This window comes from Dysidea avara, chromosome 7 (assembly GCF_963678975.1).
Source record: "Dysidea avara chromosome 7, odDysAvar1.4, whole genome shotgun sequence".
NCBI lineage: Eukaryota > Metazoa > Porifera > Demospongiae > Dictyoceratida > Dysideidae > Dysidea > Dysidea avara.
In genome coordinates, this window is record NC_089278.1 from 10,340,287 (window position 1) to 10,365,745 (window position 25,459).

The 25,459-nt window shown below is 39.5% G+C and overlaps 8 protein-coding genes across 8 annotated transcripts in view; 3 read left to right on the plus strand and 5 right to left on the minus strand.

The window, feature by feature from the left end:
- On the minus strand, nucleotides 1-1,447 carry LOC136262232 (ubiquitin-conjugating enzyme E2 N-like). Its single transcript, XM_066056442.1, has 5 exons — nucleotides 1,300-1,447; nucleotides 1,135-1,236; nucleotides 935-1,079; nucleotides 744-884; nucleotides 1-177 (listed from the first exon to the last, which is right to left on the minus strand). The coding sequence occupies exons 1-5, from the start codon at nucleotides 1,330-1,332 to the stop codon at nucleotides 140-142; spliced, it is 459 nt and encodes a 152-aa protein (XP_065912514.1). The 5' UTR covers nucleotides 1,333-1,447; the 3' UTR covers nucleotides 1-139.
- LOC136262209 (elongator complex protein 4-like) lies at nucleotides 1,360-3,088 on the plus strand. Its single transcript, XM_066056407.1, has 10 exons — nucleotides 1,360-1,543; nucleotides 1,593-1,625; nucleotides 1,678-1,799; nucleotides 1,855-1,968; nucleotides 2,023-2,141; nucleotides 2,186-2,261; nucleotides 2,309-2,476; nucleotides 2,520-2,628; nucleotides 2,680-2,786; nucleotides 2,836-3,088. Exons 1-10 carry the CDS (start codon nucleotides 1,423-1,425, stop codon nucleotides 2,941-2,943), a joined length of 1,077 nt encoding a protein of 358 aa, XP_065912479.1. The 5' UTR covers nucleotides 1,360-1,422; the 3' UTR covers nucleotides 2,944-3,088.
- LOC136262189 (cortactin-binding protein 2-like) lies at nucleotides 2,933-9,007 on the minus strand. The gene is made up of 12 exons (XM_066056371.1): nucleotides 8,850-9,007; nucleotides 8,698-8,791; nucleotides 8,552-8,648; nucleotides 8,302-8,502; nucleotides 8,107-8,250; nucleotides 7,583-7,680; nucleotides 7,436-7,493; nucleotides 6,709-6,872; nucleotides 6,192-6,577; nucleotides 6,106-6,139; nucleotides 3,760-3,853; nucleotides 2,933-3,706 (listed from the first exon to the last, which is right to left on the minus strand). Exons 4-12 carry the CDS (start codon nucleotides 8,466-8,468, stop codon nucleotides 3,100-3,102), a joined length of 1,752 nt encoding a protein of 583 aa, XP_065912443.1. The 5' UTR covers nucleotides 8,469-8,502; nucleotides 8,552-8,648; nucleotides 8,698-8,791; nucleotides 8,850-9,007; the 3' UTR covers nucleotides 2,933-3,099.
- Nucleotides 8,503-12,427, minus strand: LOC136260128 (uncharacterized). Its single transcript, XM_066053754.1, has 12 exons — nucleotides 12,019-12,427; nucleotides 11,214-11,445; nucleotides 10,434-10,751; nucleotides 10,221-10,382; nucleotides 10,067-10,166; nucleotides 9,857-10,013; nucleotides 9,495-9,695; nucleotides 9,260-9,377; nucleotides 9,131-9,207; nucleotides 8,850-8,939; nucleotides 8,698-8,791; nucleotides 8,503-8,648 (listed from the first exon to the last, which is right to left on the minus strand). The coding sequence occupies exons 2-12, from the start codon at nucleotides 11,425-11,427 to the stop codon at nucleotides 8,503-8,505; spliced, it is 1,677 nt and encodes a 558-aa protein (XP_065909826.1). The 5' UTR covers nucleotides 11,428-11,445; nucleotides 12,019-12,427.
- Nucleotides 12,167-13,281, plus strand: LOC136262245 (zinc finger CCHC-type and RNA-binding motif-containing protein 1-like). Its single transcript, XM_066056454.1, has 5 exons — nucleotides 12,167-12,341; nucleotides 12,393-12,421; nucleotides 12,482-12,593; nucleotides 12,636-12,743; nucleotides 12,789-13,281. Exons 1-5 carry the CDS (start codon nucleotides 12,258-12,260, stop codon nucleotides 13,104-13,106), a joined length of 651 nt encoding a protein of 216 aa, XP_065912526.1. The 5' UTR covers nucleotides 12,167-12,257; the 3' UTR covers nucleotides 13,107-13,281.
- Nucleotides 13,151-23,532, minus strand: LOC136262238 (protein unc-79 homolog). The gene is made up of 48 exons (XM_066056445.1): nucleotides 23,197-23,532; nucleotides 22,973-23,075; nucleotides 22,791-22,924; nucleotides 22,536-22,739; nucleotides 22,343-22,485; nucleotides 22,170-22,287; nucleotides 22,077-22,120; nucleotides 21,944-22,029; nucleotides 21,842-21,882; nucleotides 21,763-21,797; nucleotides 21,570-21,714; nucleotides 21,448-21,517; nucleotides 20,932-21,040; nucleotides 20,810-20,885; nucleotides 20,729-20,757; nucleotides 20,411-20,514; nucleotides 20,258-20,363; nucleotides 20,127-20,209; nucleotides 19,317-19,440; nucleotides 18,983-19,261; nucleotides 18,660-18,932; nucleotides 18,234-18,542; nucleotides 18,033-18,184; nucleotides 17,782-17,975; nucleotides 17,550-17,728; nucleotides 17,148-17,498; nucleotides 16,971-17,054; nucleotides 16,848-16,921; nucleotides 16,756-16,798; nucleotides 16,492-16,704; nucleotides 16,191-16,435; nucleotides 15,978-16,136; nucleotides 15,890-15,928; nucleotides 15,722-15,840; nucleotides 15,521-15,669; nucleotides 15,316-15,468; nucleotides 15,183-15,266; nucleotides 14,959-15,126; nucleotides 14,806-14,904; nucleotides 14,658-14,750; nucleotides 14,511-14,612; nucleotides 14,324-14,463; nucleotides 13,955-14,180; nucleotides 13,855-13,905; nucleotides 13,691-13,804; nucleotides 13,569-13,643; nucleotides 13,471-13,518; nucleotides 13,151-13,419 (listed from the first exon to the last, which is right to left on the minus strand). The coding sequence occupies exons 1-48, from the start codon at nucleotides 23,234-23,236 to the stop codon at nucleotides 13,228-13,230; spliced, it is 6,201 nt and encodes a 2,066-aa protein (XP_065912517.1). The 5' UTR covers nucleotides 23,237-23,532; the 3' UTR covers nucleotides 13,151-13,227.
- LOC136262242 (golgin subfamily B member 1-like) lies at nucleotides 23,277-25,033 on the plus strand. Its single transcript, XM_066056450.1, has 7 exons — nucleotides 23,277-23,561; nucleotides 23,605-23,769; nucleotides 23,818-23,884; nucleotides 23,933-24,085; nucleotides 24,137-24,240; nucleotides 24,290-24,349; nucleotides 24,396-25,033. The coding sequence occupies exons 1-7, from the start codon at nucleotides 23,343-23,345 to the stop codon at nucleotides 24,966-24,968; spliced, it is 1,341 nt and encodes a 446-aa protein (XP_065912522.1). The 5' UTR covers nucleotides 23,277-23,342; the 3' UTR covers nucleotides 24,969-25,033.
- Nucleotides 24,966-25,459, minus strand: part of LOC136262248 (general transcription factor 3C polypeptide 6-like) — a 679-nt gene continuing 185 nt past the window's right edge. The window contains exons 3-6 of the mRNA XM_066056456.1: nucleotides 25,355-25,418; nucleotides 25,270-25,308; nucleotides 25,133-25,225; nucleotides 24,966-25,084 (exon numbers count right to left, since the gene is read on the minus strand). Coding sequence (XP_065912528.1) covers nucleotides 24,996-25,084; nucleotides 25,133-25,225; nucleotides 25,270-25,308; nucleotides 25,355-25,418 — 285 coding nt within the window. The 3' untranslated portion in view covers nucleotides 24,966-24,995. The remainder of the gene's footprint in view (nucleotides 25,085-25,132; nucleotides 25,226-25,269; nucleotides 25,309-25,354; nucleotides 25,419-25,459) is intronic.

Below are 25,459 nucleotides of genomic sequence, written 5' to 3' on the forward strand. Positions count from 1 at the left end.
TAATGTTATATTATTTTTTGGTATAGAAATGACACATCAATGCCATATACTTACAATTATTACAAATATAATTAACTAGAATAATTGAAATGCCACAAAGGCAAGTGCACCTACAGACTCACAATACTTATACAAAAAGTCATTTCTTTGATGCATGTATTTTAGTCCATTCTCGTGCTAAAGAAAGTAAAACAACATTACAAACCATGTACTGCATAATGCTGTGCAACATATGGACTTGTTTTGACGTCAGCCAATATCGTACAGTGTAATAAATTGACAGGAGGAAATTTAGACGAATTCTCTATCTCTTCAATATTGGTGAATGTCCTGCACCAGAAGTATTCTAAAAACTAGTCCTGTGAATTTTGACAAGGAAAATTTTGACAAAGGGCAAGCAATTTACCCCGTCAAATTTTTACACTGTACAGAATACAACTTTTCATCTCTTTAAACCTGTGCAAATATTACTATCTTTATGTGTTAACCCATATATTCCTTATATAGTGTGTTTGACCAGCTGGAGATGGTAAGTCATATCAAAAGTGCAAAGGGGTGAATTCTTAAAAAGGATTTATGTATAACAAATATTTGACTACAACACAGTATTAATTTGTTTGAGTTCTAATCAACACATCCCATGCATGCACATAAACAACCAAAGTCAGAGATGGAACAAACAATGCATACACATACACAAAACTGTGGCATGCACAAGGTCACAATTTATTCAGCCACCCAACCTGTACTGATAGCTGCACTCTCATTTGTTTTCCACTGTTCAGCGACATCATTAGCTAATGGATCATCTGGATTAGGAGCACTGAGCAGTGCTTGAATTGATAACAAAACCGTCCGTATCTGTAATGCTGGACTCCATTTCTCTGCGTACAACAAAACGATAAAGACAAGTAAAACAAGCAAGAAACTCAACTTTGTAAAATATCGAGGCATATCCTTCCTAATTTATCTATATTGGGATGATATATTTTCGTCATAAATCGGACTTTTGGAGGCGCCATAGGGTATTCTTCCGGCAGAAATAACTCGAGTGTAAAGGTACCGCCTTCATAAGGAGACTGCACCAAACACTCGAAGTAATTAGAATACATTTTTACAAAGGGGTTATCTTACGTCTGCCGGTCCGTCCACAACCACATGAAAATATCGTGCATTTTTCTCGTCTGGGACAGCAGATATACCAGGCACAGGTTCAGACATCAAACGATGCGTCTCCTTGATAAGTACAACATACAAACACACACTAGTCGACACATCCTAACTGAACACTATGCACACCTTAGAGATCCTTTTGGGGAGCCCAAGGGCCATCTCGAGCTCTCAATCAGTACCGCCCTTACACGTTGCCTATGTACCTAATAATTGGGACGAAAAATTATCACATAAACAGTGTGGCGCAAAATGACAAGTTTCAAGAAAGCTGGTAGACCTAAAACGACGTATCCAAGAGGCACAAAACCTTCTCTACATAATTCTCAGCTGCTCATATCGTCCGGAACACCCTCCTTAGATGCTTTGTTGGGTAAATGCTTTAAAATATTTTCTTGTCTTTAAATTCTCTAATGCTGCAGGTGGGCTAGCTATTGGTAGTGTTCTATTAGTTGGTAAGTGTTTGGTGTTGCACTACTTGTAGCATACACCCATCTTGTGTCTTAGAGGAAGATGCATACAATTTGTATGCAAAATTTCTCATCAAGTACTTTTTAGCAGAAGGTGTGATGTGTGGCCATGCTCTTTATGTGGCTGGCCCATCTGTTAACACCGGAAGGATCTTAAAGGTACTGTGTGTGTGTGTAGTATGCTGGTTACATTTCCTATATGGCATACTCCTAGGAATTGCCAGCTTCTGTTGGTGATGGTTCAGCTGCTGCACCTCCAGCTGAGCACAACGCATCACAACCAAAAATGGATATTGCTTGGAGATATCAGAACTTGCCTACTGTTAAGGTTAACTGGTGTCAAGCACATATCATCTTAGTGATGTGATCATATTTTTAGTAGTCAGGTTTTAGTAACAATTTTGGACATTTCTATGACCTAAGCAAAACGATGGAACAAGCACGCATTGATCAAGTACCTATAACTGTGCTTGATACTGCAACAATGCACTGTCATGACAGGTTAGATATTTACAAGTGATTTTGTAGTGATTTGTCTTGTATAGTGTTCTGCAAAATTTGAGCCAAGAAATTAGCAAGACGATCAATCTTGGTAATTATGGCACCAGTATATCTACACCGGTATGGTGCTGTTAACTCATAGTGTATGTATTATATTTCTCTTGTAGTCTGACAGGAATGTATTGAGACTTGTCATTGAGTCATTTGGTTCTCCTCTATGGGGCACAGAACACAATGACATTGTCCTACTGTGCAGATTTCTCCATAACTTAAGAGCATTAGTTAGGAGTGCTTATGCTGTGGCTGTGGTCACTGTTCCCAATCATTTACTACAGGTAATGCTTGATTACATTGCTTCTTTTTTGACTGCTGTATTAGGATGAAGTCTGTGTGAGAAAATTGGAACGGCTTTGTGATGCAGCTGTTGCATTAGAGTCATTTTCTGGATCTAGTAAAGATGAAAACCCTCTCTACAGGGACTATCATGGTGGGCACTAGACTGGTGATACTGGCTAGACTTGTTGTACTTGTTTTACAGGTCTATTTCACATTCACAAGCTGCCATGCCTCAACTGCTTAGTACCTCAGTATCCAGAAACCCTGGAGCTTGGCTTTAAACTACATCGCAAGAAATTTGCTATTGAGGTTTGCTTATCAACAATTGTATTGTATTTTACATGCTGTGTTGTTTCAGAAGCTACATTTACCCCCAGAACTATCTGAAACAGCAAACCGAGCTCAGGAAGATGTTGTAAAGAAAAGCACTCAACATGTTCCTAGTAAATATAACATTGATTTTTAAAGATCATGACAAAATAGTTAAAACACTTCATATTGCAGTATATGTACAGACATATGATCTATCATGAAAGCAGCATACAATATAATAGGGAGAATGACTTCTGTTTTAAAATATATGAACATATACATCATCATGGAAGGGAAAAGAGCAATGAAATTATTTTGAATCTTGCACCAATATGTCCATTCTTGCCATTGAAGGACTAGTTGCAAATTTAACTGGTTTGGTGGCTGGTTGTAGATGTGAGTCACTTTTACTAGCAATATGCTCTTCCATATTAGTATTACTATTCACAGCATCTATGCTGCTCTGGCTATTGTCCAGATGTAGGGAACGTACAACCCCTGAACTACCATTACTGCCAGTTCTCAAAACATATTTGCTGTCGTTAAAGTTCTGTTGTTGCACAAGACTGTTTCTATTGTTTAATGTTGTACTACTACGTGTGACTGATATGGGATGGACCTCGGCCATTGTGTCCGAGATCTCTTCACTGCTGTCATCCTGAAGTAGATCGGGCAATGAGTAACTAGTCAAACTTTTGCTACTGGTTTCTAGACTGCGAGAATAGAAGTTAATGTTGGGTGCTGCTGTACGTTGATCATCTATCCTTTCTGCAGTGGCCTTGAAAATTAGATCAACAAAGTCATCTATTTCTTCTTTAGGTGTGTCTGCATTCTGATTAATGCGTTGTTTGCGTGGAGATTCTGATATTGATGCAGACCGTTTTGATGACACTGATAGTGATCTCTTTGATGATGGGCTAGAATAAACAAACAAAAAAGAGAGGTAAATTAACAGTATGTTGGTGCTTACGGTGATGACCCTTCACTGGTCCTTTTATCCCGTGAAAATCTTCCTAGCATTCTTCCAAATCTATTTCTTTTCTTCTCACTACCAGGAGTTTTAACTGAAAAGCAAAAAAAATGCTGTAACAAGTAATCTGGTAGGAGATTAAATGTAGTGAGCATGTATGTGCATGTATTTCTATGTGAATTTTGTGTGGTTTATGGGTTGCATCTGGATCTCAGATCAGTACATGTGTTCATCTTTTATGTGCTTGTGTGTGTGTGGAGGGGGGTGGGCAGCTTTCTTAAAACACTGTTAGTCAGTGCCTCCTTGTGGTGATCCTAAGCAGTGTTTGCCACAATAGTAAATTTAATACTGATAGTGGATCCTCTCAATGTGGGGCTTGCCATCACGCACAAAGAGAAATGTGCAATTGGATCATGTGATCCATGCTGAACAGTGAGGGTTGCATAGATGACAAGATAGCTACAAAGAGTTGATTTGATTCCCATAAACAGCAAAAGTTTGGTGTGAATTAAGTTTGGCAGATTGAAGCAAATTCACCAAATTTTATTTGCCAATTAGCTATTTTAAATTGTTCAATATTGGCTGCATGGTGAATTCACTAAACTTTCATGATGGTTTGGGGAAATAAGGAGGAAATTCCCGAGCTACAATTTTGAAGAGAGATGTACAATGTGGCTGGAGTTAATACACACCAGGCAGACACTCTACTGAGGGATCTGGAGTCAATGGATGGATTGTAAGGTTACATGTGGTGCCTTGCTATGCTCCAACAAAATCTGCTAGCGCTCAAAAAGTTTTAAGAACTCAATATCACACTATTTTCTGATGAGAAAAGAAAAGACACGCTTCTTGAAGATTTCAATGCTTATATCATTGGATCACTCAGCAATGGTGATGGAATAAATAGGAGACCTAATGGCTACAAGACTAATGATCTTCACTTTTTACTACTAAGTATTTGTCTGCAATATATGGCTGAAAGCACCCTAAATCTCAGCAGTGACTATGAGACAGAAAATGTGTGTAGGTGAAGATGTACCAAGTGTAAACTGATCACCATTTTATGAGTGTTACCGTGAGAAGGAATTACAAAAAAGAGGTAGATATGTTCTGAAGTTTATGAAAAGAGATGAGAAGACTGCTAGATTATGGAAAGTATTAAGAGGTCGTTTGTCAGCGAGAGTTAGCAACATATGCATTCTGAACGACATTGGGAATTGATTACAGAGGGCCAGTTAGTAGATGTTCTTCTGCTAGCAGCCATTCAACAGCCAACAGGCCATCAAAATATATCATGAGTCATTGTTAGCATTGTGAGGATAAAGTTCATGGCTGTTAAAGCTAGGTGCTGTCACTGGGGAAGACAGGAAGTCAATTGCTACAAAGAGGTGATTACACTATTATAGACAAAGCTCAAATCAATAAAACTTTCACACCATCAGCTCATGGAAAGTATGACTACTTTTGTTTTACATCCGTACAGCATAGGGTTTGTGAATTATGGACTTTTGTTAACAATGTAGTAGAAATAAAGCTTATTATCATGATTTCTTTATTGGAACAGCATTCTTCTTAGTGTACACGGAGGAAAGTATTATAATTCACTTGTTCATAGTGAACAGACTGAACTAAATACCATCTTCGCACCTAGTTTCAGTTATGATCGATTAATTAATCATCTGTAATATATTTGTTGTACAGTCACTATACAAATTGAATTTCTTGCTGCTCCAACTGTATGTATACCAACCATAACTTCAGCATAATAGTTAAAATGGAATCTGGGATTTTTTTCTGCATTCAGCATAGTTTTCAGGTTCAGGTTTCTGATTCCCTGTGCCAAAAACTAACTTGTTGCCTCCCTGCAGGTCCCTAGAGGGATAGTTGAACAATGAATGATTGAATAACGTGTGAAAATGGTAGATTTTTGTTCAGCCAGTCAGTCACATTTATCAGGTACATGTCTTACCTGTCTCATTGCATAGAAATAAATGTTAACAACGTTTTCAAACACACAAGTACATAGATGCAGCAACAAGTGGGCAGAGCACATCACTTTTTGCGAGTGTCTGGAGAAAGATGGGGAAATGCTGAGATATAACTATTAAGCTGATGAGATGTTGTTTGGAGTAATTAATTAGGTCGTGTGTCCAGAATGCCATGTGACCCATACAACCTATTTACAGTAGTGTGTGTGTGTGTGTGTGTGTGTGTGTGTGTGTGTGTGTGTGTGTGTGTGTGTGTGTGTGTGTGTGTGTGTGTGTGTGTGTGTGTGTGTGTGGTGTGTGTGCTGCAGTTGAAAATATGCATGAAAGTCTGAATCCATGAGTGCATGTTAACTCATACCACTTGGTCCATCTGTCTCCTTGTCAGTGGTACTCTAACAAAGCATAATCACACAATCACAAATAAGACAAACACCATTCACTAACCGAACTAGAGTGAGAAGCATTTCTAGTATAAGTGACTCTCTCATCTATGGGTACCAGCTGCTTAAGACCAGTCTCAGGAGTTCCTACAATTCTATTAACATTTCGGTCCATAGTACTACCAGGGCTATCACTGAGAACTCCGTTAGAATGACCAAACTCTACACTGGAATCAGATGTCTGCTTTACGTGAATATGATGGTCATCGACAGAATGTTTCTTCTGGAGCACAAGAGGTGAATTAGATCCCCATCTCTTTCCTGGAGATGTTTGTATTCTCTGCTCAGCCCGAGGGGATGGTGTAAGGTTACGCCTGTTCTTCTTGGCATCTTCTATCATGGAGATACCCTCTTGTCCACCTTCCAGTTGGCATAGAAACTGGATGGTACCTGACGTAAACCATTCACTTTTAAATGACACATTCAAAATACACATAATGAAAATTTGAGGCTAAAATGATCTTTACTGTGTGCAACATGCCTGATGGTAGGTTATAATTATCATTCTATTTAACAATCACCTTCACTATCAAGTGGACAGGTGGCCTTAATGGCACGCTGCGTTAGTGTGGTGAGGATCTGTGTGGTCATGTCTTGTTTGCCGCCCTGACACAGTGGGGTCCCGTACACAGTAACATCTCTTATCATAGGTACCAACTGATGATTCCATAACTCCACTAACCACCTGAGCAAGTAAAAAAGATACATAAACACACCACGTGCACGCTACATACACCCACTACCCCCCCATAAGCACAACAAAAAAACATTTATCATTTTCCAGTGCTGTCCGATGAAACAAAAGTTTAATGAAGACCCAAATGTACGTAGGTAATTCTACAAACCACAACAAGTGTCACATACAACATTCATACTCACTAATGAGGGTATACAGAATTAGTTCCCATGATATATATATATAATAAAATTCATCACATTTTATTGACTTATGTATACTGGCCAACACAGTTCAACCATAGGTCTTGGACAAACAACAAGGTATCGACAGATCTACATAGTTGACTTTGGACATGTAGATCAAAGGAAATGGTTTTTCATTGGACAGGTGTTGCCATACAATGCTGCTAATAAACAGCAGCTGTTTAGGACAGCTGCTGATGTAGATGATCAAATTACAACATGAAATCCCTAACAAGGTACACACTATACACTTCCAGTTGGTACACACACAAATAGATAATTGTTTAGGTATTGGGTGTTTGTTAACTAGACATAACATAGACTCACTTGTACACTAGATCAGATCTGTTCCTCTCAACTGGGCAATAGAGAAAGTGTCTTGGTCCTAAAAATCATACAGATTAGTACTGAAACAAACAGGCGCACAAAGGTATGCCTTTGGAAAATTTAAGCATGCAAGAAACACTGACTAACCTGCCATAACCTCTACTAGTCCCATCTTAGTAATGTAATAGTTGAGTAGCTGCCATACTTCTGATACCCACTGGACTGCTGCAAACACAAGATCAGTGCTAGAAAAACAGAAACACAAAGTCGGTAATCTATTTACAGTCTATCTTGCTACATTTGTTTATTACTTTGTACATTTCATGCATGGAACTTTTATTGTTTCTCTTTACTGGCAAAGCAAACATGAATGCAAATAGGTAACTGGATTTACACAAGCATGCTCTAGTGGTTCATTCCTACACAATGTTGTAATGTTAATGCCACTTAAGAGGACACTGAAAAACCACCTGATGTCAACTAATATAAATCTAGTTAGCAAATATAAGTGGAGTATCATCAGAACCCATACTACATGTAAGTGTCACTAGTGGAGGAACCCTTCTATATACATGGGTCAAGATACCATTAAGACTTGTCATGATTTCATTCTAGAATGTGCAGGTGTTGAGATCCAGTTTTACAGGTGACTTGCTAGTGAGGTCACTTACTGGTGAGGTATCTGGCCTTGGTAGGAGTGAATGAGTTTCCTCATTAGCTGGCGATGAAGGATGCCTCTTACTGGCTCTTTGTTTGTCGATAACCAAATGTGCATAAATGTTTCATGAAATGGACGATTAAACTCCCGAGAGTGGCTACGTAAAATCAACACTAAAACTTGCTAGTAACAATCATTTGTGGCATACCCAGTAGTTGTTACTGTGGCAATGAAGTAGCAGTCACTTCGAAGATAGTAGTGGTTGGCATGGTAACATGTGTCCCTGGTTCTACTTTGGACAGTGTCCACCCAAACAGGATAAGCAGGTCCACGATGTGCAAATGCATTTAGTAACTCAGCGATCACCTCTGGCATTGAAACTCTATCTATGTCATCCAACAAAAATACCCTAGAGACCATCATTACCACATAATTCATGAAAACACTCTCTAATGTACCTTTGATGGTCCTCATTTGAGGAAGGTAAACTTGATTGGCTTCCTTCAGAGCTTGTTAGATTTCCTTCATTAGAACCAGAAGCAGCCACAAGTGCACCTTAATGTGGCACATCACAAGTGGAACAACAAGGTAATGATGTGTGTACCATGTAAATGAAGTAATCTCAATAAATCATCACGCTTGAAGTTGGGATGAAGTGATACGTGAATTAGCCCACCCAAAGGGTCTCCATTCTTGCTCTGTAAAACAGACATCATAGGATGTACTAGAGCACGCTCACGCATTACTGTAGTTCACCTTTAGCAGACACCTAGCTAGTTGTCTTGACAAGTATGTCTTCCCACAACCATGAGGTCCATGTACTATCACTGACTGGTTCTTGTTCAACTATTTAGTATAGCACAGTACAAAACCTAGTCAATGCGTCTAACACATACACACACACACACACACACACACACACACACACACACACACACACACACACACACACACACACACACACACACACACACACACACACACACACACACACATACTTACACACACACACACACACATACTTACACAAAATGTACATGCACAATAAAATATAAATTACCTTGTGATCCAAATTCTTCAGTGAGATCTAATGATATCCCTACCTCCTGACATTCTAGAGATGTAGTAAAGTGTGGTAAACAACAAGACACATCTAGACATTATACCTCTATTAGCTAGTACTTCTTTACACTCAGCAGTGGCTACATCACTAACTGCCCTGTTCCACTGATCCATCACTGATAAGTCAACCACAGGACAGGCACACAGCAACTCCAAGCAATCCTATAGCAAATAAGGATACCTAATATACATCCCTCAAAAACCATAAAGCTATAGGGTTAGCCGTTTTAACAAAATAAACAATGTTGGTTTGTTAAAAGGGGTGTGTGGTTTACTTACTATGCTGCCCATTCCAGCAGAGACGTGTGCAGGTGTACTACCATGCCTATCTGCAGCGTTGACCAACTGAGCTAAACCACCCTTGCCATCAACAGCAGTCCTTGTGCCATATTTTGATGTGAGATGGGTTAGTAGCAAGTGTAGAATATCAGCATGTCGAGACTCAACAGCCACATGCAGTACAGTACTGGTTGCTCCCACCTACATTCAATTGATATCAGAAATGTAATCTGAACATCGTATTTCAATGAATAATACAATATAAGTTAGTGATCTCTTTACATGATAACTACCTACATATGTAATAGTTATGATTGACCGAATGCAAAAGCAAATTTCATGACATCCACATGCATACTTACCACCTCTACAAAGAAGTCAGCATATTCCAAGTCACAATCTAGCAACATTTGAAGACAAGCAAGAGAGCCTTTTGAGCACGCCCACTGGAGTGCACCCCAGCCTTTAACATCTTTGATCTTATGACTCCCACCTCTCTCAAGCAACAACTTTACACATCTATAACATATGATGATGTGTAACAGAATAGTTAGTAAGTCACAGTGACTTACCCTGAGTAATTGCAAGCACAAGCGTCCATCAATGGAGTAACATTTCCATTCCGAAACAAGTTGGGGTCCATTCCCCAGTCCAGTAGAAGTTTCATGCACTCTAAATCCCGTAATAACTCAATACTTGATGAATAGATAACATGTAATAGCTTACCAAGTTGTCCTTTAATGGCAGCAATATGAAGGAGGGTAGATCCATCATCATCAACTGCTTCTGTGACCATACCATTTTGTTTTACCAGCTGTAGCAGCTCCTTTTCTTCACCAGCCTCTATTGTAAGACGCATCATCTGAACAGGGCTGCTATCATCTTCCCCTGGGAAATTTAAACATGTCAACGCCTAATACAATATAAAAACATATCTACCTTCTACGGATGGGCTTAAAATTTCTTGTAGATCTTCTGGAAGGTCAGTAAATACAGAGGTAGCAAAATCTACACTTTGTGACATTTCACTATTGTCAATTGTTATCCTCCTCCCTGCCAGCTTTGCTGACTGGCTGCGCACACGAATTTGTCGACGCTGGCCAGACAGGTCATCATTTGTGTCATCCCTGTGAGACTGTGTGTAATTCTGTTGTATACTTGGTGTGCTGCTTGTAACAACTGAGTCAGAATCAGGTTGAATAATGGTCCTCTCCTGGTCCATCATCATTCTTGGCACCTCTGACATTGAAACAGCTCCTAATAACAATTACATGGCAATAAAATGACTGACACAGCTCAACAGAAAAATAAAAGCATTGCATGCTGTTTAATTACACAACCACTAAAAATACAAATTGCTGAGCTGAAAGACATGAAAATCACTTCAAACAAGGCACGAAACAGTTTTTTTTGTTGTCCAAACTAGGCAGCACCATATCTGCAAACTGCACTTTTATTATTCTCTACAGGTGTCCTGTACACACAAACACCCACAGATATAGTTTGGTTTGCTGAACATGGATGTGAAGATTTGTGGTAACAGTTGTGACTTCTTGTAAGGCTACAGAACAAGTTCACACTTGGTAAATCATGTAAAGTTAAGAGCAGGAAAGACACATCATTTCTCTGGAGGAAATTCCATGCAGGTTAGTTGTCAACACAAAACACAGGTCTGGTGATATGTAAAGCAACATATAAACATTAAACAATTTTACTTACTGTCCTTGATATAATAGTTGGGTAGGCTAGACCGAAACTTTTTGTCTTGATGGTCGAGAAGAGACTTCAGCTCCAAGCAAGCGTTCTTTTCATTCTCAATTATTTTCTCAGCATGCAGACGTCTCTGACGCTCTATTATCAGCTGTCTCTGGAGACTGGCTTCACGTTCCTTTAACAATCTTATCTCCTCTTGGAGATCCTCAATCTCACTCATCCTTGTTTCCTGTACGCCCTGCAGGGAGACAGAGAAACTTGTTCAAATATTTTGCATACTTCATCACTATAATTTGTGACATCAGAATTTACTTTTCTTTCATTTGTAATCATTTAATGGCGATGATTATCATTAGGTGACCACTACAAGATGAAGCCATACTCTAGACAATATGCATAAATCAGCAAAACATTACCAGCTGCAGAAAACTGGTTTTAGTCTTGCACACTTAAAAAAACACAGCTTATAGTAAACAACAGTGAAGACCCATGTAGACTTTATTGTGCTATGGTAACCATTAACACCTCCCCAGCCACGACTTGTCACATAGCGGGTTCTTCTCATGACCCGTCCACTACAAGCAATTTGCACACAAACGATTACAAAATTAACTCTTTTGTGAGGTACTTTAGTATTAATACCTAACAGCAAGTGCCGACCCCGGAGGCTTCGAGTTTGCTAATAAAAGGCACGTAATTGCTGCTCTATACATCTGCGTGTACCTAGAAATGTTGATACCGTGAGTACGTAGGACAAAACGACTCCCCCGTGTATTGATACTTCTATATACCTCGCTATATACTCACTCACCTAAGCGACGATTCCCTTCTTTCAAAACTATCCTATGTCAAACAAAACGAAGAATGCTATCTTCATACAATTAAACACAGCATTTCGGCTAAACAGATCAGTCTCGCAGTGGTATCTTTTCGATCGCACCTCAGCTAGTTTACAACGTCACAAAATTTGTTTGGAAGTGAGTATTAATTAGAAACTACAAATCCGCAAGACTTCGATGGTTTTGGCTGGACGGTAGACTGCGGTGGAAAATGAGTGGAGGATTAGCTCCTAGTAAAAGCACAGTCTATGTGGCTAATCTTCCATTTTCTTTAACCAACAACGATCTTCACAAGGTGACTTGAGCACTGAGTTTCAGTAGTTATATCATTCTAAGTCTTCTGTAGCTGTTTGAAAAATTTGGGAGCATCGCAAAGTGAGTGCACACACTTGGCCACCTTACACAATGATGTTTATGTCACGGACGATTGAATAGGGTGACCATAGTCAGGGATAAAGTGTCCAGGACCAGCAAGGGGATCGCCTTTGTGCTTTTTGTGAAACGTGAAGATGCGCACAAAGCGATACATGCAATGAATAGAAAAGAGGTCAGTGAGTGTGTTTTCTTAAATTTTACAATCCCACGTTAGCTGTTTGGGAGGATCATAAAGTGTAGCATTGCCACTGATAACGGACGTGCTAGAGAGTTCATCAAGAGGAAAGACTACCGGGACAAGAGTCGATGCTATGAGTGTGGAGTAAGCATTTGAACTGATGTGCATTAATTGAGAGTTTGTACACAGCAAAGTGGTCACCTAAGTTACTGTTGCCCAACCAACATCTTGGGGGACAGAGAACAGCCTAAACCAAAACAGAAGAAACGAAAGAGTTCAGAAGTTAAGCAAGTGGTCACATCCCACATGGACAGTGAAACAGAAGAACAATATGATGACGACATGTCACTACATGAAGCTATCTTAATAACTCATCAGTTAAAGGAAGCAGAAAGAAATGATAGGGAAGTTACTGATGGTGGTGGTACCTTGGTTAGTACAGCTACCAAAAGACGAGTCATCAAACCAGACTCCTACTTTAGTGATGAGGATGCTGATAGTGACTGAACTAATGGATGACAAGGCAATAACCATTATAGATGTGCCTGCTATTTCACTGATGAAGAATGAAAAGTGTTACAAACTGCTTGTAGTGTTGTATGTACAATTAGTATGTAAGTTAATCAGATCAGCTTTGTAGTCCAATTATGTCTGTTTGGTAATCTCCATCTATATGTGTCAATCTGTGTAGTGTACAGTTGTACCATGGGTCCAACCCATGCTGGCCTGAACAGCAATTCTTGGCCTGGTCATCACTGTCATTTCCACCAAAGTTGGTCTCATTCAAGTCTGAATCACTACTCCACAGATCTGTACAATACTACAACACAAGTACATATATGGGTAGTGTGTATACACAATTGTCTCGTACCTGTGCCTTGTCTGTCATCAATTTTGTTTCCCTCCAAAATGGAATAATCTGGTACATGAAAGCATATGATGTGATTCAATCACACTGTTGTGTCTTACTTGATTAGTTAGTGACAGATCTGCCTTCCTGATGTGTAACACTGCCTTGTTAAGATGTTCCAGTACAGACAAAAACTGCCATATAAAAATGATACACGACAGACCACACCACCACCACTTACGGGGTCAACTGCAGGAAGTTTGGATATTTTCTGGATGACAGTATTCCACAGATCAACAACTACAGTACCATGTTGTGCCCTTGGTATTGCCACCTCCAAGTACACTGTCCAAATCTTGGGGAAAACACCTTATTAATAATAACAAAAGTGATTGGCTGCCATACCTCTAGGAAGAGAAATAAATACTTTGTGTCCTTCTCTTGCACATCCTCAGCCTATAATGTACACATGTGAGCAATACACTAAGCAAACAGCCTGCCTGACACTTAGGAGTAGTATTGATTCTACTGCAGAGTGTATCTTTCGCATCATTTCATCCTGTTTGTCCGGCCAGATTTGACCAAGAAAATTGTAGTTATCTGCTTCTTCAGACAGTGACAGTTGCTCTTCAAATATCCGACGCATCACTGCTAGCTTCATAGAGGCCAGCATCATCCAACCCATTGTTATGAAGAAACTTGCACCAATCTTAAAAATTGAACTTGGAGGTCTATTTTAGAAGAAATATACACTAAATGGAATGACCCACTATACACATTAACCAGATAGCTTCTGAGGTCCCTGGTATATAATGCAATTTTTGTTTCAAAAATAGTTGGTCCTAAAGTGTCCCATCCTTAGGAGTTTGCATACCGGTCTTCCGATCTCCTAGGTGAAGCAGCTTCGTCTGTTAGTCGTTGCAAGACCTTTACAATGTGCTCAGAAGGAGATCCAGAACAAATATTGACTACAACCAACTGAGCCACGTGCAACTTGTATTCATGGATGTTTGGCTGCAGTAGTGTCAGTAACAGATTCACAACTTAATGAACACACATACCCACAATACCACTATTCTTGATTGACTGCACAGGCACCCTAGACAGCCCAACAGTATTTGCAGTATGACTGGATGGTTTGATACATAGTCGAAATATTGATGCTGCATTAACATGTAACTAGTACAGCTTTAAACACAGTAACGTACTGGGACTTGCAGCTCCCTGCAAAAAATAACTTTCCTTTCATTAAAACTATCATCGATGTAACCAATATTTCCATGAAAGCTGAGAATAAAAAACTGAACAATGCATGATAACAGCTCTTCTATGTAACTACAAGCAGTGTTTGAATACCTTCAATAGTATTGTAAAATTGGCTGGGTTAATGTTACAAGCTGTTTTCATTTTCAGCCCTTGAATTAACTCATTACTCAACATCTTGATAAGATTATCCTGCGGGTACAAAACTACAAGCTAACAACACAGCTAGTGCACATAGTGACCTACTAAAGGTAGGAAGTTGGATGACTGAGGGTCGACAAAACGATACCAGCTGCTACACAACACCACAAGTGCATGAACAGGAACCAACGTCCGTTTAAGCCCCGTCATTAGAATACCACAGAATTGTGAAGACAATTGATGTGGTAATACTGACAGTGTGACTGAAGTGTGCTAATAGGTAATTATGATCATGATTTGTACTTCCAATTAGAAACAGCAATTCATACCTTTGGAGGATTATCAGCCAAAATATTTGTCACAAAAATCATGATATGTAGTAGAGAAGTGAATGAATCCTTAGTGATTGCATTCTGTCAAGTAATTGTTGGCACATGTGTCATCTTCCAACATTTTACCTACTTTTGGTAGCTCTTTCACTTTCTCAAAGAAGTAATCAAAAGGTGCTAGCAGTGATGACAGGTTATTCTTTCCATCCTTGAGCAGCTCAAGATAGTTTGACAGATTTATGATGACATCTGGCTTTTGTAAGATGCTAGTATCTTCTGGCAAATCCTACAAAAAGGCATTTCACCATTACACACTTTACAAACTTCTTACAACATACTTCTAAGAAGTACTGTACAGGAGATAACTGGGTAAGAACTGGTTTGTCTGTTTTATTTTCATCTTCACTCTGACCAACTGACTTATCTTGTTCCACTGATGGAGGGAGAGAAGTAGCTATGGCTTGCATCAACGCTTTGTTATTGTTGTCTGAGGGAAGCCACATGTACACACACCAGAAGTTGATATTTGGCTACCTTACCAGTAATTGAGAATTTAAAGAGATAGAGGAATAGTTTCCTATCTCCAAATTGTGTTAATAAGCATTTCAAATATTGTTTAGCAACATTGCTGACCGCAGTAGGATTGCAGTTCTTATTTCTGCAAGGAAAATAATTATACAGATATCCTAAGTTAAATCTTAACTGACTTGACATTTTCCCATGAGAAGTAATCTGGTATGGCTACTCTGTTATGTTCTAAAATGACACACAATTCAACAACTCTTACTAGCATACCTGCCAAGAGCTTTGATGACCCGAGACAAGTACACTGACGTGACTATGGGCATGTGATGTAATGCAGTGGCCACAGTGATGATACATTGTGTTATGGTCTCTTCATTGTATGTATTAACCAATGAGTCACACAGTGGACACTTATTAGCATCTAACTGCCTGTAAACAAAACAATGTTCAAACACCATCAAAACAAAGATACTGTCAACATACTTAGCGTTTACTGGAACTGAGGAACAACTTTCTAAGGAAGCAACTGAAGTATTTCTGGATGACATGGCACTGAACACTAGACCATGATCCTGGTTGGTAGCAACTGAAGGGGATGTCTGTGCTTGAGGTGGAGGGATGCAGTGATGCGGGACACTCTCTAATGTTTTCAGTGATATCTCAAGACAGCCTTGAACACGCTCTTGTAGCTTTGAACACTCGTCACTTTGGAAAATCAAGTCTGTGTACTAAAACAAAACGAAAAGTTTTTCTCTTAAAAGAACAAAATGACCACTTCGCATACCTTATAACAGATTACAAAGAACACTTTTAGCCAAGCAGGGCACAAGTTGGGATCAAGCAGTGCAAGAGAGATGTTGTTTTTGTTAGGCTTGTCTTTTATGGATTTCAAGAAAGCTTCATACTTGTAATTTGGGCATACACTAAAGATCAGTAACTGCATATTGAAGAGCAGCACTTCAGGAGAGTTACCAAACTCTGTGTTAACATCCAGCACCTTGAACAAAAACTAAAAAAAATAATTCTCCCTACAAACTATCTATCTCACTTGATAAACGTTTCTTAGGTAAGTCTCAAAAAAGTAACTCTCACTGCAGGTAAAATGTTACCACAGAAGTTCCAACTTTACACTGCTCTCACCGTAGTTGTTCAGGTTGTGTCAAGAAATGGTGACACACAACAAGTTGGAAAAAGCTCAGTATCAAAGCTGATGCCTAATAAAACAAAGCAACAATTGTTTAGAGGGGGTACCCAATTAGTTACCTTTGGTGCAGGTGTTACCATCAATGCTGGTACATCAATTGTCTCATTTAGCAGGCTAGACTTAAATGATGGGTGAGCTAGTATCTGAGTAGCAGATCATGTTACATGTAACTACCAATTAATGCACATACAAGTGTCCATCCCATCCCATCCCAGTTATCATCCACACATACATACCTGTAATAATAACGCTAACATCTGCTGCAGGATGGCACTATTTGAAGGATCCTTCTTGAGATACTTGTGCAAGGCATCCAGTGAGTAATGACCAGTTAGCGACACCTTATCAGCAGTGACACTTATCCCTCGAGCCTTTTTACGTACCCTTCTCTGCACTGTGTGTACATCTTCTTCCAGCACATGGCTCATATCTAACAGTGTATAATATGGAGACAGCCCAATAAAGAACTTGATCGGAGATGCAGGTATATTAGGCAAGGTTGAGTTAAGCATTGAGATAGTCATCAGTATCAGTGACCTGTATCCACTGTAGTTGTTGAATGCCGATGTCATTGCATGCTGAATAGCCTATATATTATATAACATACTAGATGACTGCATTATCAGTGTGCATATAACCTCAATGGCTGATGGTTTAAGGGCTCGCAGGCAGTATTCTGCTCTGGTGGCAACATAAGAGGAGCTGTCTTGTAGGGAGCCAACCAAGTGACAGAATACACAGGACAACGATAAGTGTGTCTGCACTGTTAACTTTCTAACGTCCTCCATAAACTGTACCATAAGAAATGCTTTTTCAACTACACAAATGTTACAGTTGAACAGTGGACCATATTTAATTCACAAAACATACCAGCTTCAAATCGTTTGGTGTAGGAGTCCTGCTCAAATTTATTATTCGCCATTAACCGAAACATTGATTGTTGTAAATCAGCATCAGCATCCTTGGCTTGTTCATCTGTTGGCAACAACTCCAGGCAGATAACCAACAAGTTTACAGCAGCCTTCGCTAAATATGATGATTCACATACCAAACTGCTCCACAAACTAAAAGAAAACACAAACCAGCTAAGCCATAAATCTCAGAATTTTTTTAAAAATTACTTTATTATTAGCTTCTCTACATCTTGAATGTAAATGGAAAAGGATGCTTCATCCTGTAACAGCTTATTGTACTGGAACAGTGTGGTAATGAATAAAATGATCTGGTGAGTCACCTCAGGAATGAAGGTGTGTGGTTTCTTATGGTTCCACAACTGCACAAAATTATATTAGGATACATTTGTATAAATTAAGTTAGCCTACTCTTAAGCACTGTTGAAATATCTGATAGAGTGTGCCAGTATCTTTTTCACTTGTCTTTGGCTTGGGATCATCAGGTACTAGTGAAGTGTAACAATAGTTTCTGTGAGTGTCCATTCTGGCAATCTTCCTTTCTCGTGATAACGTTTTCGGTGAGTCCATGTGGACTGGTGACAAGGTATTTGCTCTGACTGTGGTACTGGCACCAGATATCCTAGCCTCCTGTTCAGCAGAGCTGCCTTCAGACCCTGGACAGTCCTCTTGTATAACATGCTGAGTCCTCTTCTTGAAATTTATTAAAAATCTTTTATTCTATATAATAGAATTAAGTACTCTAATTGAACCTTCAGTAAGATGGCTATATATGTGTACGTTCTATTAGAGTATTTAACCCCTAACACACACACACACACACACACCAGTACTAACAAAAAATGACTGTCGAGAAGGCCTGTGCATCATAGCAACTGGTTCCTCTTCCTCATCAAGGGACTGCACAACTGCCTCTTGAATAGTGTATGTCTCAAAAATAAGATTGGTTAGGTTAAACCACAGCATGATGGCATGACACAGTAAGCAGATCTCTGAAGGTCGGTCATGGTTGTGGAGAGAACCCCATGATGAAGACTCTTTCAGCATGCTCAGTACAATGCTCTGGATAACAGAGAACTGGAAGTTTACAGAGTCCTCAACTGCTCTGATCTAAAACAAACAAACATCAAGACAAGTACATCATGACTTGACATGTCAACCTGGGATAGCCAAATATCCAGCATCAGTATGTATCTAGTAAGAGTTGAGTTCACATCAAGAACTTCCCCAACATATTCAAAACTGGACTGGGTCATCAGACCACCAGTACTACTGTCTGAAAATTCTGAATCACTCAGACTACTTTTTCTGCGGAGAACCGGTCTAGACTTGGAAGATTCCACATCAAAAGAGGACATTTTACTTCGGCCTGGCTTCTGTACTGCCTTCTCGATAATGTGGCGTATAAAAGGGATGCTTATGTTCATTTTAGTGAGCACCTTATTGAAGTAGTGAGCCTTATAATGTTACATAACACATCTGATGGTAGCCTACCTGCAGCCAGGAGAGTGCCTCTCTTGTTTTCTCCCCATCATCTTCGTCAAATACATCCTTAATAAATCCAAACTTTCTCTTTCTCTCAAGCTGAATACCTTCACTGCCAACTTGGAAAAGTTTCCTGTAATTATGCAGTACTACCACTGACTTGTACGTCTACATGCCCTGTTACACTGCAAACACACACACACACACACACACACACACACACACACACACACACACACACACACAGGTGTAGGAAGCAGGGGGCTATAGCCATCTCTTAAGTACTCGAGTGTCCTCTTACCACCAATGTTTCAGTACAATTCATCTTTTTACACAAGCAGAATTGACCAACAATCCATAAAGCATTTATGAAACTATCTACTTGCACAACTGACTCCTCACTGATCATGATAAGTGCCTCTACAATTATTTTTCATTGGGTATGTTGTGTGTAAGCTACAGAAGTACTGTATAGCTTAAATATTTCGAGGGGAAAAATTTTCGCTGTTACCAGCAAAAATTTTATCCTTGAAATATTCAGACCTCTATATGGTTTAATACATTTTGGTAGTGTTTGGAAATCAACAAAAAATTTGATTAGGTAACATTACTCAACCTTGAAAATTTTGCCCCTCAAAACATTTAGGTTATACAGTAAGTGAGCGTACTGCCAAAATCTATTGGAATTTTTCTGAGGGGGGCATTCCCCTAGCAAAGCATGCTCAGCTTGCATTTTATCCCCAACCGTGACACACGTACACACACATGCACACACAATACATACACTAAATCACACTGTAGTGTTAACAAATTGTTTACTTAAAGGAATCCTGTAGAGAATCAAGTTGACCTAGTGAACTGTTTAGCTCCTTTAACCAGTATGGCATTATAACATTGAACACCTAAATATTTGGTGACACAATGAAGATGGAATATATACAATTTAGTACCAGATAAAATCCTTCAGCCTCTTTGCCAGTTAGTATTTGACTCTGTAACAATTCTATAATACCCAAAGTGCGCTTTCTACGGTCAATGGTGCTGTGATCAGACTCCCTAAAAAACTGTCATCACAAATTTGTCAGCAGAGCTCTTGTGGTTACCATAGATTGCCAACTTGAGCATAGTCTGGCAAGTTGGGCAACAATGCCTCAGCAATATATTCACTGTCTTGATTGAGTACTCCTGTCAGCCACGTCACAACCCTCTACAAGGCAAGTGTATATACACGCATATGTACGTGTGAGTGTAGTGTAGTGTAGTGTAGTGTAGTGTAGTGTAGTGCATATTCTTACCATGCCTGTACATGTGTATATGTTTGTGTGTATTTCATAAGCATGACATGTATGTGTATGTGTTGTGTCTTGTGTGTATCGTGTGTGCATGTATGTGTCACAACACAACACACTACACTATCAAACCTTCTCTGCTACACTAGATTGCTGTTGACCTATCACACAATAATCATACCTTAACCATCAAACATTACATGAGACATTTACCAGACTGAGCCATGTTATACAACCAGTTCAGTACCATTGACACCAAACGAACCATCCAATTATGCATGTCATCATCCTATAACCACACACATTTAACATCATCAACATGCAGCTAAACTCACAGGAGGATATATAGGATACTGACAGTACTGATCCAATAATATCACTGTTGCCATAGTATCCTGGTCGTCTTGTTTGCTCAAGTCAGCACTTAACATATCCTCGAGTAATCTTCAATGCATGATAAACCCACATGATGTATGCAAAGTGTGTGTGTTGTGCATGCGTGCATGTGCATATGTCTGTGCTGCCAACCTCGGCCTGGTAATACACCACTTGTTGGCGGTGTTCCTAAGGCATTGCAAATCAACAACAGGAGATACATCATCCATACATATCATGCGTAATGGTGCAGCCTTTGCTACTACACCAGGTCACTGATTTAGCTAATAATATCATCTACTCTCCTTTGGGGGTCTTCTTGCCTAGCCTAAATGGAAAGCTTGTAAGTTATCCAGTAGTGGATACCTCCCACAGAGGGTTGGGGCAAGGATGAAGATCTCTGGACAAACAATGAAGGTGTGCCTGTGCATGAAGGCGTGCATGTGTGGTGTGTAGTGCATATTCTATTGCTTTACTTTGACAAGGCACCGAGAAATGCAACACTCACAAGACGATTCTCACAAGTCCACGGACACCGCAACCCTTCTGTAAAGATTGACTAGAGATCGCCATTCTCCACAACACTGCTATTTGTTACCTTGGTAAATATGGTGACTGTCAATGTTTGTGTGATGTCTGGCCGCACACGTGCAACACATTCTAACAAACTGTTGGTTACCCTTTACCAGTGAAATACAGTTAGTATCAAAACAAGTTAGCACTGCAGTTTCATGGCAACCCTCCTACATGACATTAAATGAAAAGGCTACTAATATTACACAAGGTGTTACCAGTTGACATGGTCCTGACAAGCAATCTTGTATTCCTAACAGCACAAGATTATGACACTTAATTCACATAGCCTCATACCCAGTGGCCTAGCTGTGGAGAACAAGTGATCGTCACATGCTCTACAAGGGAAAACAGTATATAATTAAAATATATGTACACTGTTCACAAGTGTGGTAGTACCCATTGTCACAGGACTTGCAGAGGTGATGCATCATTTTATTTGGGGCTATCTTGCTATGTGTCACACAGGCTGGGTTGATGCAAACCTGCATCTGTAAAGCTAGCCACACCCACTTGCTACATGGCCACTCACTAGTTCGGCTACATCCATGCAACTGCACTTTGGTGGATTCCAACCTACAGCATAACCATAAATACTAGCTACACTGTATAGTGACCGAAGAACCTTTTAGAGTTTCTTCACTGTCTACCCTTCCATCTGTTCTCAACCAGTACTGCATTAATATTCTTTTGGCTTGCTTCCTCACACTCTCTGTCCCACTAGAGATCAATGACAGAATATCCTAAGGTATACAACTAGTTCAATAGCATTCAAATAATACAGTGGGATGTACATACTAAACAAATGTTCCTCTTCAGCAACATTAACAAATCCATAGTCTGGGTACACCAACTGCTGTCTTCATCACATGTGTCTAGCACAGAGCTGAGAATGGAGGGAACCATTGAATCACAAAATGATCCTTCCGATCTATGGTGGGCTACAACAGTGTGGCCATGCACTATCAGCTTTAGACAACACTTGACTAACCAAGACACAGAGGAAACATGTAATAACATAATCGATGTTTCACTTCTTCCTGGAGTTCAGATGAAGTAGTAGATGGCTGTTCATTGAAGTAGAGCAAAAGAGAAGCAAACGTGCTGAACAGATACGGCATGAGCTCAACAGAGCAAACAGCAGTTAAATAGCAGAATATATCCATCACCATTGTATACATATTACTGAAGTCTCCTACAAGTAATAAAACTACAATAACACTGTCCAATAGGTTCTGTAACACACCATCAGCTTCAATATTCATCTTGAGGACATGGGCTACTAGTTCAGCCAGGATTCCATAAGCCACTTCCTGGTGGAACCTGTTCAACTCCACGTTGTGTCCATCAGAACTGTTATCAAATGAGGTACTGATTTCTCTGTAGGCAAGCAGTGAAAGTACAGGATGGTAGTTGGCACACATTTACCTCCATAGAAAATCACGAATCTGTTTCAACTCGTCCAAAAAATTGATAGCTAGAAAACGCTGGTTAGAGCATTGTTGTTTAATGGTGCCAGTTATGGTGTTACCTAGTATAATAGTAGCCAGTTTAATAGAGGCCAAAATACCTGCTAGTACACTTAAGGGACCTAACTAAACAAACCACACATCTGGTCTACAGGCACTTAAACTAGTAGGTGTATAACATACAGTTAACAAAGGGAAATTCAGGCTTCTTCTCTCGATCCATAGGCAGTTGCAGTTCTATATGGTAAAGCACCCGCGCGAGATAATTTCTTTCGAATATAGTTAACGGTACTTGGTTACTATTGGCAACATTGGTACTGAATCAACAGATGCTTCATCATCGAAATCCTACGCTCCCATCACCATTGAGCTCGTATTTCACTGAGCAGCATCTTCCTCCTAGAATACGCGAAACCCCACTTGCTAATGCGAAAGTGCCGCCGAGAAAACCAGTAAAGGTAGCACCTAAGGATTCTCCACGAACTAGAGCACCAAAAGATATAGCTTTGATAAATAGCGAATTAGAGTTAGCGGAAAAAAGGAACAAGGTAAACATATGATGTAAGAAGTCATTGTAATGTTAAACTGTAGAAAGCAGAACAAGCCTTGGCAAGCTGGGAGGCTGCACTCAAATATGAACGAAAGGTCCAGTACAGGTACTTAAAGGAGAGGGTGAAGCTGCAGAAACAACTCATCAAGCAAAGTGATTGCTACACTCTAATTTTACGGGAACAGGCAGAACAAGAACGACAAAAGGTACATCATTAACAGCAGTCATTATGGCTTTTCAATTTCTTTGAATAGGAACTGAAGGCTATTCAACAAGCACGTAAAGAGATGGCAGATGCTCTAAGAAGTCACGAAGAAAAAAGTAACCCACCGTAAATATTATACGTGCCTTTATATTAGCCTATATTAGTACGTGTTCATAGAGAGAAGGTTGCTAAAAAGCTCCAAATCAAACCAGACAATAATGAGGAAGATCAACCAGCCGATGAGGATAAATCCCAAAATGAAGAATCAACTACATCCCCTGTTAGTACCAGACCAAAAATCATGAACATCTTAAACAGTAAGTGATGCTGTATCATTTGGTATTATGGTATTTGGGTCTTCATAATAGTACGATCAGATGCTGAGCTTTGTGTTGAGGACATGTGGAGGCAAGTGAGAGCTCACTCGGCTAGGAAAATGAGACCAGTTGAGAACCATCTTATGCAACTAAAAGTAATTAAAACTTGTCGAGTACCTTATGTACATTTGCTTTATTTTTAAGAGAAGCAGCAGTCCTTTTATTCGTGACTTCTTACAGAAGATTGAATCAGAAGGTCTCCAAGTAAGCACTAATACAATATAGTTAAAATGTATGTACTCTCTCACAGTATGACACCAATTGGAGCCCTTCTCAATCAACCAAATCAACTAGGTCAACTACTGCAAAGAAGATTCAAATGAAGTTGGACCTTATGCGCAGTGCAGCTCACCAAAACGAACACCATGCTATGATGATATTGTGTCACAACACTCCTACTGTACTGGGGAGAGAAAGTAGCACCTTTGATTTCACAATGTATGGTTTTTCTCCTGGTGATTTGGGAGAAACATCAAGTCCAGTTTTAAAAGAGAAACATCAATATACTAGTGTTTCGTTGAGTACAAGGCATAAAAAGAAACTCCCTCTCTTTTTGACAAAATCAGGAGAGATTTTGAAGTCAGCATCAGGATCTATTGATGACAGGTCATCTCTTGTTTACCAAACTGAAAGTAGTTCTCAAAACCGGACGTTTTTAACTCAAGAATTAAGCTCATCAGAAATTACACCTTCACATTCCTCACTGTGGGAGCCACTGACATTTGACACACTTCAGGAACACAAAAAAGTCAAAACTGTACAAGGATCAGGACCATTTCAACATGGTGAACCAAAGCTATGGAGATATTCCTCACCAATATAGAGTATTTGTGTATATATTGTATATATATCAACTTTTATCATTTAATGTAACACAGTCTTCCTCTACTTCTTCATGCAATGTTCCAGTTAGTTGTTGTGATGCCTCAAGTTCTTGTTCTAACAGTGTAGTGTACGTGACCAAAGACCAGTACACTAGTGACTTACCATCTCCCTCATTTTGATGTTTCTTCCTGATAGACACTTGTTCTGCTATCATCCGTTTGGTAGTTTTACACAGGTACATTACTTGGTCGTGCTCTACAGTTCAATAATAGGACAGTACTACTTTTTAGTGTTTGTACCTGTTCCTTGTTTAAACAACAAGTATGTTCCAATTGCATCTGAAACAAAACTATAAACTACTAACTGTATTAGGCATAACCTCACCTTCATATTTACCCCGAAAGAAACACCTGTCAATTTGAAGGAATGGTTCTGTAGTATCAATGCCCTACTAAATCACTAAGGAAACAGAGGAAATGGAGTGCGCTT

Bases quoted from the DNA above. Each gene is read 5' to 3' on its own strand.
- LOC136262232 (XM_066056442.1), bottom strand. From the start codon at position 1,332: ATGGCCCTTGGGCTCCCCAAAAGGATCTCTAAG. The intron at 1,237-1,299 runs GTGTGCATAGTG...GTACTTATCAAG, and splicing joins TCCCCAAAAGGATCTCTAAG to GAGACGCATCGTTTGATGTC. The intron at 178-743 runs GTTGGGTGGCTG...TACTTTCTTTAG, and splicing joins GAGTGCAGCTATCAGTACAG to CACGAGAATGGACTAAAATA.
- LOC136262209 (XM_066056407.1), top strand. From the start codon at position 1,423: ATGACAAGTTTCAAGAAAGCTGGTAGACCTAAAACGACGTATCCAAGA. The intron at 2,262-2,308 runs GTATGGTGCTGT...TTTCTCTTGTAG, and splicing joins GCACCAGTATATCTACACCG to TCTGACAGGAATGTATTGAG. The intron at 2,787-2,835 runs GTTTGCTTATCA...GTGTTGTTTCAG, and splicing joins GCAAGAAATTTGCTATTGAG to AAGCTACATTTACCCCCAGA.
- LOC136262189 (XM_066056371.1), bottom strand. From the start codon at position 8,468: ATGCCAGAGGTGATCGCTGAGTTACTAAATGCATTTGCACATCGTGGA. The intron at 6,873-7,435 runs GTGAGTCTATGT...TTACTTGCTCAG, and splicing joins AGATCTGATCTAGTGTACAA to GTGGTTAGTGGAGTTATGGA. The intron at 6,578-6,708 runs GTGATTGTTAAA...GGTTTACGTCAG, and splicing joins CTGTCCACTTGATAGTGAAG to GTACCATCCAGTTTCTATGC.
- LOC136260128 (XM_066053754.1), bottom strand. From the start codon at position 11,427: ATGAGTGAGATTGAGGATCTCCAAGAGGAGATAAGATTGTTAAAGGAA. The intron at 10,014-10,066 runs GTAAGTCACTGT...CATATGTTATAG, and splicing joins TGTGCTTGCAATTACTCAGG to ATGTGTAAAGTTGTTGCTTG. The intron at 8,649-8,697 runs GTACACACATCA...TGCCACATTAAG, and splicing joins GAGATTACTTCATTTACATG to GTGCACTTGTGGCTGCTTCT.
- LOC136262245 (XM_066056454.1), top strand. From the start codon at position 12,258: ATGAGTGGAGGATTAGCTCCTAGTAAAAGCACAGTCTATGTGGCTAAT. The intron at 12,594-12,635 runs GTCAGTGAGTGT...ATCCCACGTTAG, and splicing joins ATGCAATGAATAGAAAAGAG to CTGTTTGGGAGGATCATAAA. The intron at 12,744-12,788 runs GTAAGCATTTGA...GTTTGTACACAG, and splicing joins GTCGATGCTATGAGTGTGGA to CAAAGTGGTCACCTAAGTTA.
- LOC136262238 (XM_066056445.1), bottom strand. From the start codon at position 23,236: ATGGATCGAGAGAAGAAGCCTGAATTTCCCTTTGTTAACT. The intron at 22,925-22,972 runs GTAAATGTGTGC...GCTTGCCTACAG, and splicing joins ATTCGTGATTTTCTATGGAG to AGAAATCAGTACCTCATTTG. The intron at 18,543-18,659 runs GTTAGTACTGGT...TCTATTATATAG, and splicing joins CTTCTCGACAGTCATTTTTT to AATAAAAGATTTTTAATAAA.
- LOC136262242 (XM_066056450.1), top strand. From the start codon at position 23,343: ATGCTTCATCATCGAAATCCTACGCTCCCATCACCATTGAGCTCGTAT. The intron at 23,770-23,817 runs GTACATCATTAA...TTCTTTGAATAG, and splicing joins CAGAACAAGAACGACAAAAG to GAACTGAAGGCTATTCAACA. The intron at 24,086-24,136 runs GTAAGTGATGCT...TCTTCATAATAG, and splicing joins AATCATGAACATCTTAAACA to TACGATCAGATGCTGAGCTT.